The 18,098-nt window shown below is 39.8% G+C and overlaps 1 protein-coding gene across 5 annotated transcripts; it reads right to left on the bottom strand.

Moving 5' to 3' along the window:
* Positions 1–302: 302 nt before the first annotated feature.
* Positions 303–16,814, bottom strand: LOC130416114 (zinc finger MYM-type protein 4-like). Of its 5 annotated transcripts, none has more exons than XM_056742225.1 (28): positions 16,476–16,814; positions 11,398–11,665; positions 8,893–9,127; positions 8,380–8,441; positions 8,132–8,290; positions 7,959–8,025; positions 7,594–7,834; positions 7,379–7,505; positions 6,964–7,179; positions 6,736–6,886; positions 6,190–6,305; positions 5,875–6,090; positions 5,609–5,759; positions 5,346–5,521; positions 4,994–5,162; positions 4,761–4,916; positions 4,294–4,331; positions 4,057–4,204; positions 3,870–3,976; positions 3,565–3,736; positions 2,698–2,901; positions 2,470–2,582; positions 2,184–2,343; positions 1,771–1,922; positions 1,530–1,644; positions 1,186–1,425; positions 979–1,105; positions 303–836 (listed from the first exon to the last, which is right to left on the bottom strand). In XM_056742225.1, exons 2-28 carry the CDS (start codon positions 11,602–11,604, stop codon positions 629–631), a joined length of 4,233 nt encoding a protein of 1,410 aa, XP_056598203.1. In that variant the 5' UTR covers positions 11,605–11,665; positions 16,476–16,814; the 3' UTR covers positions 303–628. The 5 variants fall into 5 exon arrangements, with proteins under 5 accessions (XP_056598203.1, XP_056598202.1, XP_056598201.1 ...); XM_056742224.1 differs by lacking the exon at positions 16,476–16,814 and adding an exon at positions 16,107–16,272; XM_056742223.1 differs by lacking the exon at positions 16,476–16,814 and adding an exon at positions 12,371–16,088.
* Positions 16,815–18,098: the final 1,284 nt, after the last annotated feature.

Genomic DNA, 18,098 nt, shown 5'->3' with positions numbered 1-18,098 from the left:
CCATCTCGGGAATCAAAATATTTTCCAACTTCCATTGAGAAACGCGACAGTAGAGGGCGTTCATGTCCCATTTTTTTCTTACATGGGAAAATTCCACATAAGTTTCATTAGTACGAATAAATTAGTAATATCTATCTGTGTGGAACTTTATTTAAGGCAGATATGGCTAATATGACAATTTTAACTCCACTTGATTTAGCCTATGGCTTATACTAAGAACAAAAAAGGCTCAAATTTGGAGTTTCATAGTTTTATCTGATAAAAAAAATCCATGCAGAAAAAACTGTTGTATGATTGCCAAATAACTATGAAAATGCTCAATACTTTATTCTAAATGAACAAAGAGCAAAATCTTCAGCCATTGACTCATCAAGAATGCTTTAGTGTTTCAGCATAACATAAAAAGTGACTCAGAAAGCTGTGTAATGTCACACTGCATAAACTTTATCCACAAGCCATACAATTTCAGTTTTCACGGTCATCTTCACATGAGAATTTCTCAAATATACGTTCATGTTCGATCTCGGAGAAAAAAACCTGTTCGGCCTTGTAAATCCTGCGTTTAATCATGGAGAAATATTTCTAGACACATTGCTTTAGTCATTTATGTGCGTTTGTGGTCTGTTTCTCAATCCGAGTCGCTGTCAGAATCTGTTTCATGGGGCGATTTGTCCTCCAGCAGGTGCAGCTCTCTGACTGTTAGGATGCGTGCGAGCATGTTTTCCAGAGCCTCATCGCTCAACGAGGATGTGGAGAACCACATGGGACTGCTTGGGACACAGGAGCGTTCAGGGTTCAAGTAAAACTGGGCCGTGCTCTGTCTCACGGTGGGAGAACTAGGAGAGAGAAAGAGAGAGAGAATGAAACCTTTGTCATGCATTTTTTTTTCAATATTAGACAGACATGCATCTTTGAAATGTTATAATGTCTTAATGTATGTTTCTGCTATTTTGGTGTAGAATGAGACTGTCCACGTACCATTTAGAGAGATAGAACTCATACAGCCTGACAGGACAGCGAAGGGCATTCTGAGAATTCTCTTTTATCTCTAGCGCAGTTTCCTTTTCTTCTTCATCCTCCTTTCTCCTCTTTGCCGGCACTCCATCTTAATTGAACAAAACATAGCCAGTAACGCAACAAGCTCACAGATGTATTCGTGCTGTGAAAAAAAGACTAACCACTGACCTGTGTTTGCCTCCTCTTTGGGCGGGTAGAAACGCAAACATGCCTCTTTGCCGCTGCCCTTGCTCCGAGAGCAGCGTATGACATGGCCGAAAGAGAGACGTCGATGCTGCTCCACTGTTTTGTAGTTAAAGAACTTGGTGAAGAAATAAAGCAGCGTGTTCAGCAGCACGCCAGGTGAGAACGCCCCCAACTGCTTACAGTCCCACAGGTATTCTTCCTCTACTCGAGAATGAACATAACCTGCAAACACAGTGACCAATTAAAACCGGTCACATACGGGTTGAAAAGCACTGCAAGCAGGACAACCCTTAATCTGTCTTCAATTCACAAAATGTATATCTTACCACTTGGCAAAATAGTGGGTGTCCATCCCTTGAGCATGTTTGTCATATCCTGGCAGAATCTGCTGTAGCAGACGTCTGCAAATATGTTCTCCATCCGTTCATTGTCAAACAGATGCTGCACACATGAACAACAAAATGTCTAAATTTAATAAGCTACATTCAACATACAAACATGAAGCATGACCAGAGGAGAAAGATAAGGTGCATATATAAGAACCACAAATTAGCAGCTGTTCTTTACCTGTTGGATGCCTAAGCAGAGATAAAAGATGCTATCAGGGCTGTAATTCTCTCCACTGGGTCGACACACTTCAGAGATGAACTTGGAGAGGCCGTAGCTCAACTCAGCAGTGCTACACTTCAACAAGTCTTCCTTGAGGGTCATGCTTCGCGCTGAGAATGAAGAAGAAAAATGTTGTATAACATGCTGTTGAACTCACCACCCTCTACAAATAAACTCTGGTATTAAAATCGTCTTTCATTTATTTTTGCTCAGATCTTGTATTTTCTGAGGGCTTATTTGGTAGAGAATGAAGCTAAAAATGGCAAAACCATGGACACAAATCTTAGGAAATGTCATTGATGTATAAAACATGGTAAACATTGTAGAGCTTTCTTTAAGATGAAATGCTAGAAAATCAAGTTTGGACTCACAGCCAAATTTGGGAGTCTCCAAATGAGGTTGGGAGTTCCTCCAGCGCACCCAGTTCTTCCAAGCACTGACGCCGTATTGTTGTTGCAGTTGGGAGAGGTTAGTCTGAGTGTTTTGGGTTGGAGCTGGTGCTGCCACTACCGGTGTCGCACTCTTACGGCCCTACATGGCAACAATACACATGTAAGAAATAACTAAATATGCTTAAACAATTACTTAAACTGGTATCCCCCACCCCAAGTTTAAGTGCCTGGACATATCAGTAAGATATGCTTCAGATCTTTATACCCGTTTTTTTTGAGGGAGGCCATCTCGACCTTTTCTGCGAGGTCTCCGTTTGACCGAATTTGATACCACCTGTGGCTCCTCTTGTGTTTGTCCTCTCAAAAGTTCAATGCTCTCTGCAATCGATAGAAACATGCATGCAAGAACATGAATAGGACATTGGCTAAACAATCATTTGATGTGTATTGTTTTAACCTCTGAAGCATAAATGGGACACAAGGGAGTTCTTACCGACTGGAAAATCAGCCTCCAGATCCATCTGTGGCTCTTCTGTTGGGGCAGAGGTGATGGTTAGAGAATCCGATTTAGACGTTGCTTTTTCTAGCTCTGGCGTTGGATCCCACATCTGGGCAGAAGAGACAGAATCCTCCTCCCAACTTAGATTGCTGGATAAGGCTTCCAAATCGAGGTCGTCCATTAGGTTAGCAGTCTGGTCTGAAAAGCAAAACGCTAGCCTTTAAATACAGTCATGCGAACACTATTTCCATACAAAGTGTGCAAAAAAGAATGTGCATATGGCTTAGGTTTGCACATTGTTTTTATAAAAACTGCAGGTCTCCACACTTTTTGACCAATGAACTTCCATGAATTCGATAATGCTTTAAAGGTCCACTGTATGAAATTCAGCGGCAACTACTGCTGAGGTTGCGAATTGCGACCGACAGCTCACTCCACTCCTTTTCTAAACAGCACGGTGCCTGACACAGGACAAATATGTCAACACGTTTTCGCTTCTTTGCTGAAGGAGATAATATTTACGAGACACGCTCTGTAGAGCAGTTTGTCCGTTTAGGGCTACTGTAGAAACAACATGATAAATTCCATGCGAAAGGACCCGTGGTGTGTGTAGATAAAAATAACTCATTCTAAGATAATAAAAAGATAAATCATTATGTAAGGTCTTTATACACCTATGAAGACAGCTATGTATATAATATTGAAGTTCTCTCAATTGATCCTCCAGAAAAAAACACATTGGACCTTTACAATATTTACAAGAGCATTCTCTATGACTTCTGAGACACTGTTGCACGGCCGCTTAAACACCCATCTTTAGGCACAGCTGAACTTTAACCCTTTACATTTTCTAACATTTACCATTAGTAGTGTTATTTTTCTCCCTCTCTGCGTCCTCAGCCACCATCTCCGCCATCATGATGAGATCAGCCTCCAGAGGATCATCAGGGATCTTCTCTTTGATTTCTTGGATGGTCTTCACAATGCGTTCAGCACTGTCCAGAGTTGTAGGGAAGAACATGGGCACTGGAATCTACACAGAGACACAGACACATTTCCATGTTTCCAATACTTTCCATTCAATTCAAAAAGCAAACCTACACGTGAGAGACGAGAGATCTGAACTCCATATATTAATTCTCAACTCCATCTTAACTGATACGCACCGGAAGCGGAAAGCCCACAGGCCGTGGTGTGTATTGGGTGTAGAGATTCATGGGAACTGGCACATACACTGGCACTGGAACAGGCAACACCATGAAATTAGGTGCATCTGGAAGACAAGAAAAGCATGCAAAATGTCAAGCATACATAAAGACACTAATACCCATGTCTGGCAGTGCTGTCAAGTACCTGTTTGCGTGTCTGCATTGCATACATTGGGTTTACAGGATGTGCCTTTGTTTTGGCTTAAGGGTTTACACAGTAAAGCCTTGTTCTTAAGGATTTTGGGTGGCTGAGTAGGAGTTTTCACAACGTCTGTCTGCGTACCAGCACAAAGCTAGATGAAAGCAACAGCGCATTTCAGACCTCTCTCATTACATTTATTGACAAGTAGGGTGTAAATACATGTTTCGCTAATAAACTCACTTGTCCTGACACTTTGACAGTAGAAGCTGGAACAGCGCCTGAATAAAACAAAACAGCTCAGATGTTACTCGTCTTCTGTTTAGATGATTTTAATGTAAATAAACAACATTTCCTATCAAAGGAAATAAAAATTGCAGCCTGATGTTGTGTTCCCACTGAACGCGAATGAACTGTTAAGCGCCAGTGATTTACAGGTTAAGTCAATGCAAAGATGCGATGGGTCATATATATATATATATGTACGAGACTGGAGCCGCCTAGCAGAAGCCCCTCCCATGACACGAATTCGCATCTGTAGTGAACTGAATTTCTTACGCAAATGAAGCGAATTTACGTGCGAATGAAGCGCAAAATGTTCAAGCATCCAGCTACGTGCAAATTTCTTTCGCGCAAGTCACGTTCGGTGGGAATCCTCTATTAGGCAGATGATGTCGACTGAATGTAACTAAAGAAAAAAGAATCATCACCTTGCAAAATAGTGTTGCCCAAGACACCTGGCTGTGCATTAGGTGAACTTGAGAGCGATATAACATTGGCAATGACCGGTGTGGCTTCTTTAGTTGCCGCTGGTGTGCGATTAACAGTGTTCTTAGGCAATACAGATATTACTGGGCTTGTTGTCCCTGAAAAAAGAATAATAAAAGCATAAGACAATGCAATGAGAAATAAACAAAACACAAAGATGTATAAGAGGACGTACCCTGTGCAGGCAGAATTTTGCTTGCAGCTTTAATGGCCGTCCCTGTGGTGCCCTGAAGACTGCAGAAGAACATCAGACATTGCAGGCTGCAGAAATGCTTAATCTCACCCAGCCATTTCACAGTTTCATTCATCTTCTTGGCCTGCTTGCACATTGTGCACTTAACCTCCTGTTAGAATCCAGCAGCAGAAATGCAAAGCGTCACATCAGAGGCCACATTTGTTGTAATATATAATATTTTAAGCATATCTGATTACGAACCCTTTGAAACTGTGACACTATTGACTTGCTATTACAAATAAGACATTTAGACATTTAACAATGCTACAGAAAAACGAAGAAAAAATATTACCTGCTTGAGAATCATGTTGTATTGCGTCAAGCATACGTTTCCACAAAACTCTTCCTCCTTCTTATTAATAACCTTGGTCACTGAAGTCTGAGATGAACCGTTACAGTACATGCAGTTGCGACAGTGTTTCTTGCCCCAGCGCTTCACCAGATCATGCTTATAGAGTAACCTGCATCCTGTACAAAAAAATGTGAGGTTTGAGTTCTGTTCTGTATTAAACAAAACAAATATTGTTATATGATATTTAAGCTATTATTACTAACCCTCGCTGCAGAAAGACCGGTCGATCTTGTTAATTCTTTTGACCTCCTTCACAACCTTATCGATTTTGCAGTATTCACAGCGAGCCATGACGTTGTTGATTCTTTTAAACTCTTCGATGCAAACGGTACCGCAGAAAGCATACATTTTTCTCTGGAAAAGCAAATAAAACATGTCACCTTCAGGAATTAAACTTTCAATGCACTAAAAATATTTGCATTATGACAGGGCAGAAATGTTTCATTTATTATTACTGAGCAAACAGTACCCTGAACTCCAGCAGATCCGGCTTGTGGAAGAATGATAGCAGACATTGAGCGCAAGGGATTTTGGTGACTGTTTGCAACGGTACATTGGTCTTTGTTGATGAGCTGGACTCCGCTGGGGCAGGTTTGGATGCAGCAGCAGCCGGTGTATGTATGATGTTGCTTGTAGAGGTAATTGTATTAACTTGGTTTTGAGATGGTTTCTTACTTAAAGACTCCTAAAACAAAGTGAAACGCAAAAATCCATGAGAACAAATTATTTCCAAAAAGCTCAATCAATGTATTTTTAAACCGAAGGATCCGTAGATGAACTCTACCTGAAATGACACCACACAGGAAAATGAGCAGAAGTTCTGAATGGTTCCATCAGACATGGCTAGATGATACTGAGGTGGTACTTTCTTGTTGCAGCTCGTGCATTCCACGGCAGCACCTTGTTTACATGCAAAGAAAAGACTATGAAACTTTTTCACCCAAAAATGAAACTTCTGTCATGAATTACTCACTCTCTGATGTTCCAGCCCTGTATATATGTCTTTGTTTGGTTTAAGACTGAGAAATATATTTGGAAGAATGCTTTCAACGAAACAGTTCTTGGACCCCACTTGCGACCATAGTAGAAAAAAAATGTAAAAAAAAAATGGTAGTAAAGTGCCCAAGAACTGTTTGCTGTCCTAGGTTCTTCAAAAGAACAAAAAAATGTATTAGTTATTTTTCTTCTATGGGAGTCAATGGGGTCCCAGAACTGTTTGGTTATAATGAGTAAATCATGCCAGATTTTTTATTTTGGGCTGATCTTTCCCTTCAAATGTACAGTAGATTAGACTAAAACTGTTTTTATGTTGTGTCTTGTTGTATGTTACCTGAAGAACTGACAGTCTGGACTTTATTTGCTGTGACACAGGAAGTGGAGCAGAAGAGCTCTGTGATGCCCTCTGAGTTTGGACTGTCCACCATTTCGGCAGTCGGGCGGATGGCACGGCATATTTTACAAGCAACAGGTTTTTTAGTTTTCTAGAAGCAAAGACCAATTCATTTATTAGTTACTTTGAATTTCTATTCTTATTGAATTTATTTTGCAAGGATGTTACCTTTAGGTAGGCTGCGAGGCAGATTTGTTTGCAGAACTTGTCAGAGTTGCCATCTATCTGTAAAGTGGGACACGAACTGTCGGCGCTGTTGCAGAACGCACCACAGTTCATACAGGAGTTGATGGTCATATTATTGGAGGTGCGGAACAGGTTGAAACAGACTTCGCTGCACAGCTTATGGACTGAGTTCATGAGGTTCACTTGGTGAGTGTAACACTATGAGAAATGACAGCATTTCAGAAATATTAACAGTCCTGTATTAATATATTAAAGCACTTTATTTGTTATTCGCACTTAAATGGATAGTTCACCAAAAAATCTCATCTTCAGGCCATCAACGCAAAACAAAGCCTTTGTGGTGAACTATTCCTTTCCATTCTGATCTCTTCTGACAGCACTGATGGTGGTCACCTACCACAGCTTTCTTTTGACACCTGCTGCACCTGAATGTAGAAGCATGGAGGCATTTTTGGCTGCAGAGGTCCTTCATAGCCCCTGATGTGTCTGGGGCATTGACCATTTCCTTTAGGTCAACAATATCTCTGTAGTGAAGAAGGTTTAACAGAAACAGATTTCAGTGGAGGAAAGGGGGAAGAAACACTATGAGTCAAAACATAAAGTCTGCCTTACTTGTTGCACCAGTGACAGGTTTTCTTATCGGGTAACTTGACCACCAGATTAGAAGTGTTACAGAGACACTGAGGCGAGCAGTAGAGTTTGGAACAACCTTTGCGCTGGAAAGCCGTCTGACCCTTTAGCAGAACTTTCTTACAGCCTGTGCAGACTACACCAACTGGGATAATAGGGGCCAGTGGAGGAGGTGTAAGCAAAGGGACGGCTGCTGTATTTGCTGTGGTGGCTATTGGAGCTCCTGTAGCATAAAGAGGACATTGTAAACACTTATACATTTACACTGACTTGAGAGCCTTAATAAACTATTCACTAGCAGGTCTATCTACCAGAGTAGTAAATTGTGTTCAAAAATAAGATCATACCAACACTCTTTTCTCCCACAGAGAACACCGCACTGATTTTAAATTCTTCCGGTGTCTGCTTAAAGTCCTGAAAGTGTGAAAAATGACAAACAAATAAATGACAGGTTTCTCCGTTTGTAATCTATTTCTATTACCCAAATTATTTAAAGGCAAAATTCACTATGGAAACTTACGGCTGAGGTTTCAGGCTCATCCTTAATGTTTCCTATTGGTCGATGTTGTGTTGATGCTGTCTCATACTCTTCATCCATTGGTTCATCCTTGATTTTCACAGGTACCACATCAGAGGACAGGGATGCTTTTGTGTTACTTTTTAACACTGGTTGTGTGTCCTGAATATCAGTTATTCGAGTTAGTTAATCCATAAACTAACACAAACTTTTCAATACATAGGTTGATGAATTTTTTTTATTGCGCTCACCGTAGCAGCGGACATCTCCGGCACTTCGTATTTTATTTCTTTGGCTGGCATTTTTTCTGTCACTGTAACGAACAGACCATAATTTTTCACTAGCTGTAACCATGCCACGTCAATATGTTTGTTAAAGGGATAGTTTCAAAAATGATGATTCTGTTATGAATTACTCTCTCTCTCTAATTGTTCCAAATCTGTATAAATGTCTTTGTTTGGTTGAACACAGAGAAAGATATTTGTACAAATGCTTGTAACAAAAGGGACCCCATTGACTGCCATATTAGGAAAAACGGCAATGGTAGTCAAAAGTGTGCCAGAACTGTTTGCTGTTGAACATTCTTCAAAATGTCTTCTTAAATGTTCAACAGAACAAAAATGATCAAATACTTTTTCCTACTACGGTAGTCAATGGGGTCCAAAAACTGTTGCGTTGTGTTTGATTCCGTGTTCATCAGAAAGAAACTATACGGATTTGGAACAACTCGAAGGTAAATAAATGACATCTAACAATGAACCTACCTGCGTCTTCTGGTTTATCCACCTCCTTCCCATTGTGATCTTTAGTCTGGTCCACATCCATTGACAATTCATCTTTTAGGTCCTCAACTTTAGCAATCACAAGCTCTTCTGAAGACTGTGCTGTATCTTCCGTGTTCATTTCCTCCGCCTCCTCCTCCTCCTCCTCCTGAACTTTCTTGGGACCTTCTTCCATTAGGCTCCCTTGACAGTCGTTCACGCTTACCTCAGCGATGTTCTGCAAATAAAGACAATTAAAAGCTTACATCTCTACGATTTAATTTACACACTCATTTCTATACTAATGTAAGTAAAACTACAAAAGCAAAACTATCACATATTGCAACATTTATTTTATTCTCATTTCGATCCACTGTCTAAAAACGCTCATTTATGGTGCCGCATCTCCTTTTTAAGTAAATGGCCTCGGTTATATTTGGCGAAAGTCACTGGACAGAGAAAAATGTTTTGGATAGCTGTCTGTGTACAGATAAAAACTGAAATGACTAAAAACGGCAAGTAAATAAAATAAAATAAGTTAAAATTAAATGATAAAATAAGCAGTATTCACTGCTCTCAAACGCTGGAAGCACTGCAACCACAATAACTCATGAGAAAGCTGCACACAAGGCAACTTACACTCATTGGTTAGCTCGTACTGCCGACGATGGCACCAGATCTTGGTGTGACGGGAGGCTGAAGGCCGGGCGATAGATAGTCGGTACAGCCACATTCCCCAGTAACAGCGGATTATCAGTAAATGCCAGTGGTCTTCGATGAAAGTTTATAAAACTATCCGGAGTAAAATGTTCACTGCATAGGCATTGGTGGTCATCCTCAGCTCTACCTTAAGGTGGCTCTTCACAAAATGAACCCAACGCTTTTTCATATCATCGTTTTTAGGAATTTAAATAAACTGTTTCGTAAATGATCCCAGCCAAACAGGCATTTGCGTGACAAATGCATAGCTAGATAGCAAACTGTCAGCTCTACTAACCACTGATGCTACTGCGCTATCGTCAATATAGTGTTTGGGGAGAGGCCATGCTCAGCGGCTCCAGTGTGTCATTGAGACATAATTTCAGGACCGCCCAATAAATCCTGAACACAAAAATGGTGAGAAAAACTGTTTTAAGGTCTAACCCTGTTAAATACATTTCTAACATTTATAATGCATTTCCGGGAAACAATTCCCGGCATTGACCTTCTCTGTACAAACAAGGGTATTTCAGCATAAAGCTTACCCAAGCATCAAATAATTCAAGAATAAAGAATAAGATGTTGTAAGATTTTATTAGGAATAAAAGTCATAGGCCAGCATTTAACATAGGGGTTGCCATAGGTTGTACTATTCATAACATGCATCAAATCCTTAGCCTTAAAGGGATAGTTCAGGGGAAAAACAAAATTACCTTGAAGGTAATTTTACTCACCCTCAAGGCATCCTAGATGTATATGACTTTCTTCCTTCTGGGTGAATACAGTCAAGAGTTATGAGAGCATCTATCCTGGCTATTACAAGCTTTATAGTGGGCTCCATGGGCCTTCTTAAGTGAATCTATGCATTTCAAGGGGTTCTGCAATGATATGTCATGCATTCTTAACTCTTCACAATGTTTAACGTGCCGTCTTCTCATGCTTAACATGGTAAACTTGTCAAAAAACAAGTTGGGCGTATTACATAGTACTTCTGTGCTCAATACACTCCCCCAGCGATTATATGCAATACTACTCTATAGGTACTCAAGATTAATACGAGATTGGCAGAAAGCCTGTGTGTTAGGGAATTTATTGAGAGAAATATCCATATTTACTTATTTATAAACTGTAATGTCTTACTTTCATTATCCATCGACCGCGTGTGAACGAAAGGGTGGACTTCTGGCAAATGACGCAGACGTGTCATAAATTCTGGTTGCGCACAGCAAAACAAAACATCCATCACGACATACAAAGCGCTGGATGACAATCGCCGCAAGGCGTTTTAATAATAAAAAAGGAGTTTAAAGCACTGATGTATTAAATTGTTCATACTTTTTCAATGAATAAAAATTTGGGCTGGGGACGATGCATCACGATTGACATTAATATTACTCGTCTAAGACAATTCAGAAATCGCAAAGGCTAGTTTTATCCACAGCTCTTACGTGGTTTACAATTCTTTGATAAGTACTGAGTACTGCTCAATCGAAAATAATTAGAAGATCGAGTCGTTTACAACATGCATTTGTAAAAGCAACACTCGTCAAACATCATCATTATAAATATACTTTATTATCATAAAAATACCTAAAAGTTGTGAAGTACAGTGATAAAATATGCCATTTGGCATAACCTGGAGCTACGTGTGTGAATCTCACTTCTTTAGTGGACCTGCAGCGCTTATTTTGAGTTTACGGCCTCTGGCTTTCAGATGTGGTGGCAGTTCATTGTAATTCATTGAGAAACTGAGAATCGTACGATTAATCATCACCGCTCTAATGACAATATACAATTTAGAGTACGTACTGATTGGTTTGAACGTATTGGGGGGAAGGCAATGCATGTTCCAGTTGTAGATGAACTTGTCTGTCTGGAATCTGCTTCTGGACTAGCTAGCGTCAAACGGAGTCCTGTGTCAGTTCTCTCATTTTGTTCAATGTGGCGTTGTTTGACTGGAGTTGATTGTGAAACGCTCTCAAAAAATGTTGATGCATCCGACATCTGTTTCCTCATCTTCGCCTGTTGCTGGGCAATACAGACTTGGTGGAGCTGGAACAGGATCGCACGTTGAGTCCTACAACAAAGTTAGATAATAAGTTGCATATAGACTGCTAGCATCAATTATAGACAAGGGCACAAAGGGAAATACACATGCTCACGTCTTATCACTTTAATGACAGCATTTTTTTTTTTGTTTCATGATATGAGATAAGCGTGAGAAAGAGTGAGTGAGAGAGAGAGTGAGAGAGAGAAAATATGTGTAATGGCCGAATAGTTTTTACTGAACATAATTATTAACTAGGTTCATGAGAACTGATGAAATTGATACAACAAACTAATTTAATTATGTCTTTTACCACTAGGGGTGCTGACTTAAAACTTTACAGGTTCTTTAAGAATATGGTCATGACCATCCCAAATTTTGAAGTAGTACGGCATTGCGTTCTTAAAATACTGCATTCTGCAAAATACAAAGTTTCGTATCAATAAATGCCTTAAAACCATTTTGGCGTGCTAATAGTCAAATTCGTTGGCGTACTAGCCGAGAACGGGTGGGCCAATACAAAAAACTAATAACTTTGTCAACACTGCCTCTAGATGCTACATAACAAATTTGGTGCAAATCGGACAAACTGTATACTCTAAATTTTGCTAAAAACTTTTTACCATAATCGGGTTGCCATAGACGCAATGGCATAATAATAAGGAAACGGATATCCCCTTGGGGCTTCACCCCTAAAACTCACATTATCATTTTACATTATAGGTGAACATATACCTGGTTTAGCAGATGCGCAGGAACAGGCACAGCTGGCTCACAATCATCGGAGACGAAATGTTCACTCCACAGCAAGATATGTTGAGTTTTTCCAAGAGCGTATTTACATCCCAACGAATAGCGATCAGTCATAGCTTCAATCGCTAAGGATCACTTAAAGGGAATGTGTGAAATGCTAATGGCGCATCTTCCCGTGACGACGGCGGACGTAATCTTATAGATTTAATGATCTTTAATTTTATTAAGATTTTGATTTACTTTCTCCTCTGTGCAGCCGTGTTCATCAACATAACTTACAACACACCTGCGTCATTTGACTGAGCGTTTCCCTCTTGTGCACGTGCAGCCAACAGATAATGTTATAACCGTATATAAATATGGATATTTCTCATAAACAAACACATCGATTCACTTCAGAAGGCCTTTATTAACCCCATGGAGCTGCGTGGAGCTGTATTTTGATAGAGGGATGTACTTTTGGAGCTTCAAAATCTCCTGCCCCATTCACTCCCCTTACAAAGTTTGGTAAAGCCCGGATAAATGTCATAAAATTAGAGATGTGCACGATAAATCAGCATGCATAAATCGAGCTGGTTAGTGCGATTATTAAATCGCTGCGATTATGCAAAATGCGATTGTTTAATGCAGTTTGTTTGTGAAGCACAGCTCTTTGATTGGTAGGAAATGCTGCTTAATTGAAAAGAACTGCGAATTTGAGCCGCTTATAACTTGCAAATTAAAAAGTACCACCCGTCAAAGATTAGCATTATAAATATACTTTATTATCGTGAAAACACCTGACACGTGAAGGAATTATGCTCATAGGGCACTTTCCTTGGAACTACGGCCGTTTCTCAATTCCAAGAACTGACTTATGTTCTCGTGGAGGCCGGTCTTGCGAGGCAGCCTCGAAAGAACGGATGCGCCACAGTGACATCTGGGACTTCAAGCGGGACTTAACTGCATTCGATGCATCCATTATATTGAAAATACATCCAAGTACATTCATGTGTTCTCTGTTCTTGAGAATTGGAGCCCGACTTTGACGGTTTTTTGATGGTGAAGATCTAGAATACGAGGACACACGTAGCCCGTTTCTCAATATGCGTTCTTCAGCAGTCGTGTGTCCTCGTATTTCTACTTCTGAAGTTAAATAGATTTAACGATTTAAGCGACTTTTTTTTAAATAAGCGACGAGCAAAAAATCTAGCTACATTCTGAAAAAGCCTTGGCGAAACATTCTGGTTCAATGCTTTCCCAACAGAGAACCTGTGTTCTACATTGTGAAACTAAGTCGGTCTTACTCAAACTACCAAAGGAAGAGCTTCTGAGGAAACAATGGTTACAATTCATTTTTAAACGACACCAGAGGAGTAAAACCCAAGGGTTTTACGGTGTGCGCGTCATTTCAACGAAGATTTCTTCAATAATCTTGGCGCGTTCACTGCAGGATATATAAACGACTATCCTTGAATACCAACTTTATTTGGACCTGTTAGCTCCACCGAATCAGAGGTGTGACCATTTATTTTTGTCTTAACTTCAAGAAATCTTATATCTGTGTTTAGCTAATGCATACAATGCTAATCTCAAGCCGTGAGTATCAAAAGCTCTTTCTTACAATGAAAACTCAACATTATAAACTCTCTGGCTTGAGGCAAAGCCCAAGATAAAACTCTGTCTGGTGCATCACTAGCTCTCTCGTGCGCTGAAAACTCAAACCCCACACATTATAAACTATCTCTGGTGCAAGGAAAAGCCGGAGCCGTGCGCAACACAAGCTCTTTCGTGTGCTTAAAACTCAAAGCCTACATTCTAAACTCTCTCTGGTGCGAGTTAAAGACTAACCCTAAATTCAGAACCATTTATCGTGCATTTGGGTGTTTTGTTTTAAAGGGGTCATATGACATCTATAAAACGGATATTATCGTTGTAAGTTTTAGATTTAATGTAATGTGTATACACAATTTAAGGTTCAAAAATGCTGTATTTTCCACACATCGTGCATGTTTCTCCTCTTTGCGCCGCCTCTCTGAAACGCACTGATTTTTAAAAAAGCTCATCGCTCTGAAAAGCGAGGTGTGCTATGATTGGCCAGTTAACTAGTGCGTAGTGATTGGTTGAATACTGCAAGCGTATGACGGAAATGTAATGCCTCTTACTATATTCGGAACATCAGGTTCCAAAGCAATTTTACTGACAGCTGATAAAATGTCATGGTACTTATATCAATTCAAGCCCGAATCTGATAAGGGAAATGAAGATGATCAAGCCGATACATCAACTTTGCAAGCGCGACTTGAGCACGGTGTAAAGGATTGGTAAGGTTTTACAAAAAATTATGTTAAATAGTTAAAAACTATAGCTAACTGCTTTACCTTTATATACGACGTATAAAGACTATAAACAAATAACCATATACATCACACAGAGTTTGTGTGAGACAGAAACAAGCTCGCATCTTGGACCTTCTTGATCAACCAGTGTTACACCACGTCTCGTCGCAACTCAAAAAAGACAATAAACCCCATTATAAACCAAACATTTGTTGCCTCTTGTTGGAACATTATTACTGATTATTTTGTCTTTTTTCACGTTGCGCGCATGTCTGCATTTGCAGATCACACCATTCCTTTTTAGTTGTCTTTTGACATAGCAAACAAAGAGTCTTTCTTTTTGTAACGAAACACACAGCGTCTCCGCGACATGTCTGCGGCGGTGACGATACAAGGAGATTTACAAGTACGCCCATCTTCCTTGCGTTTAGATTTGGGTCGTCTAAGTCAAATCATGATACGAAGCGACGTAGATTCGCTGGGATGTGGTTACACAAGGCGTTTCAGGCAGGTCCGGTTGAGCATTCCTTTTTAGATAAAATGTGTCTTTTGTTCCGACACTTTATTTTTTTTTTATTTTACGTGTCTAATACATGCATGGGCAATTTAAAACACACCAAAGAAACAGGAAAACACTTATCCGTGCCCTATGACCCCTTTAATATAATATGGTAAAATACATTTCTGAATGTAGAGAGTTGAAGCAGACCTAAAGCGTGTAGCTGATCCTACGTGATGACGCCACTTACATGCAAATTAGTGACGTCATATGGCGACTTTTCCGGCAGGCTTTAGCTACTTTCCATTGAAAATATTTGCAACACTGGATCATTTAATCGTACTTCACTAACAAGCTGTGCACAATAAATCGCAGACAGTAGCCATATCACGTGCGGTTTATGATCGATGTATTGCACAGCTAGCGTATGATGTAATAAAGTCATATACACCTAGGATGCCTTGAGGGTGAACAAAACGTGGGGTAATTCGTTTTCCTCCGAACTATGCCTTTAACACCAGTCTTAAATGTACATCTGCTGCAAATGCACTTGCACCTGGGAATGCAACGTAGACATAATAAACCTACATTTCTAAACAGTAATGTGTTAGAACGAACATACATATTATATAGCTCTATATCTTTTTGATATACATATACAAATACCCTCAAAACAAGCCGTTTGCCTGTTGCTTGATGCTCTATTGTCTCGCGCCAATTCTGGACCATTAAAATACAACATCATGTGCTTTGAAGTTATAGAGAAACGTATATTGAAAAGCACCCACATAACATAACTGTAAAATACTGCAATTGACGCATAACGTTAGCTTCACATCGACCCGCCGCACAAATGATAAACAACACGCGGGCCACTCTTTATGACAGTTTAAATACTCACTTCAGGGAGCTTATCGTCTTCTTTCAACGATCCCTTGCAGAGGATAGCCTAAATACAACTGATATCGCATGTGCAATATAGAAGTAAAGTGTAAAAACAATTAAAAAGCATGAATACGTGGAAAACCGAGAGGGGCTCGCTAAGCTAGAACTCCCGCGAAAGCACTTCCCCTCTCCGCCTACAGCAATGCATTGTGGGAGACGAACACCATGAGTGTGCCACTACGCATGCGCGATATTCTCAATGTGTGCGTCCCAAATCGCGCACTACTCCATTTTGTAGTTTAAATAGTGTTCACGTTAAAAACCCACCTTGACAAATATAATCTGTGTAATGCCAACAATATACATAACGATAAATCCAACATACCTCACGTCGTTGTACTGCAACCATATGAGGCACAGCAGATGTTTTCAGAAGTTCTCTACCATTCTGGGTGATGTGGAAATCATCAGGGACAAAAAAATGATTACTGCAGATCCTCCATCGTTTTATTACTCTCTTCTGAGTGTTAATATTCAGATTAAGAGCAATCAGCCATAACTTCAGTCGATCCCCATCATGCGTGGGGAATCTGTGGAAAGTCAGTTTTCCCTTTGTTTGAGATCCTTTGCGCAATGTTGTCTTTTTACATATGTTGATGCATCCGGGATAATAACAAGTACGCACCATTTTCTGCACAAAGCGCGTCCTCACGCCACGTTGTAAACATTATGAGTGTTTATTTCCATGTGATACCGCGCATTCGTGATTTCTCGACACTCCGTTTCTGCAGGTGGCGCTAAACACACCAGACGCTGGTATGCCATCCGCCACCAAATGCTAGAAGAAGATCGCGATCGGGATGTGTACTGAGTCTCAACGGTATGGCTAATATTATTAAAAATGACGTTCAGTTTTATGAAAATATCAAACTATTTGCTTCACGAAACGTCATCATGTCGCTAAGAGCCGTTTTTTGGAATAATGTGCTATAGGAACTCTTAGAGAGGTGGACCCCATAGACTCCCATTATTTTTAGATTAGATGATTAGATTCAACTTTATTGTCATTACACATATACAGGTACAGTGTAACGAAATGTAGTTTAGGTCTAACCAGAAGTGCAATTAGCAAGTGCAGATATACAGTGTGAATAAATACAGAATACAATATTAGGAAAATAATTTACGTTGGGCATGTACTATGAAAATATGACAATCGGTATGTACTATGAACAATATATACAGAAGGCTATATACTGTGAACATTAATGTACAGGAGGTTATGAACAGATAACAATATAGACTATACAATAGTGCAAGTGACTTGAGTGTGCATTAGTTACAGACATTAGCTATTAAAGTTACAGTGCAGTAGATGAGTTAATGTGGTTATTAAAGGTACGGTGCAATACATGAGTAGATGCAGATATACAGTTACAGTGCAGTAGATGAGTTAATGCAGTTATTAAAGTTACAGTGCAGTAGATGAGTTAATGTGGTTATTAAAGGTACGGTGCAATACATGAGTAGATGCAGATATACAGTCACAGTGCAGTAGATGAGTTAATGCAGTTATTGAAGTTATAGTGCAATAGATGAGTAGATGCAGTTTGTTATGCGATAGATGCAATAATGCAATAGATGAGTTACAGTGCAGTAGGTGAGTTAGTGCAGTTATTAAAGTTACAGTGCAGTAGATGAGTTAATGCAGTTATTAAGGTTACAGTGAAGTAGATGAGTTAATGCAGTTATGAAAGTTACAGTGCAGTAGATGAGTTAATGCAGTTATGAGAGTAGTCCATTAGTGCAAATGAGCATTCAGTGTAATGTTCCTGGTGTGGAAGTGAGCAGTATAGAGTGCAAATGATGCGTGTAAACAGTCCGGTAGAGCAGATACATGAAGTACTGGTGTGTACAGTTCCGTCATGCATGGCAGCCCTGTAGTGCAATGTAAACATTATAATAGCAGCATTAAGTTAAAGTTATGAGAGGTAGTGAAATCAGTGGG

The sequence above is a fragment of the Triplophysa dalaica genome, chromosome 25 (genome assembly GCF_015846415.1).
Source record: "Triplophysa dalaica isolate WHDGS20190420 chromosome 25, ASM1584641v1, whole genome shotgun sequence".
NCBI classification, from domain to species: Eukaryota; Metazoa; Chordata; class Actinopteri; order Cypriniformes; family Nemacheilidae; genus Triplophysa; species Triplophysa dalaica.
Note: the sequence above shows the minus strand (reverse complement) of the source record. Positions and strands in the feature narration are given on the sequence as shown.

Bases quoted from the DNA above. Each gene is read 5' to 3' on its own strand.
- LOC130416114 (XM_056742222.1), bottom strand. From the start codon at position 16,778: ATGGTGCGTACTTGTTATTATCCCGGATGCATCAACATATGTAAAAAG. The intron at 3,737-3,869 runs GTGCGTATCAGT...GTCTCTGTGTAG, and splicing joins CTGTGGGCTTTCCGCTTCCG to ATTCCAGTGCCCATGTTCTT. The intron at 1,923-2,183 runs GTGAGTCCAAAC...CTTCATTCTCAG, and splicing joins GGAGACTCCCAAATTTGGCT to CGCGAAGCATGACCCTCAAG.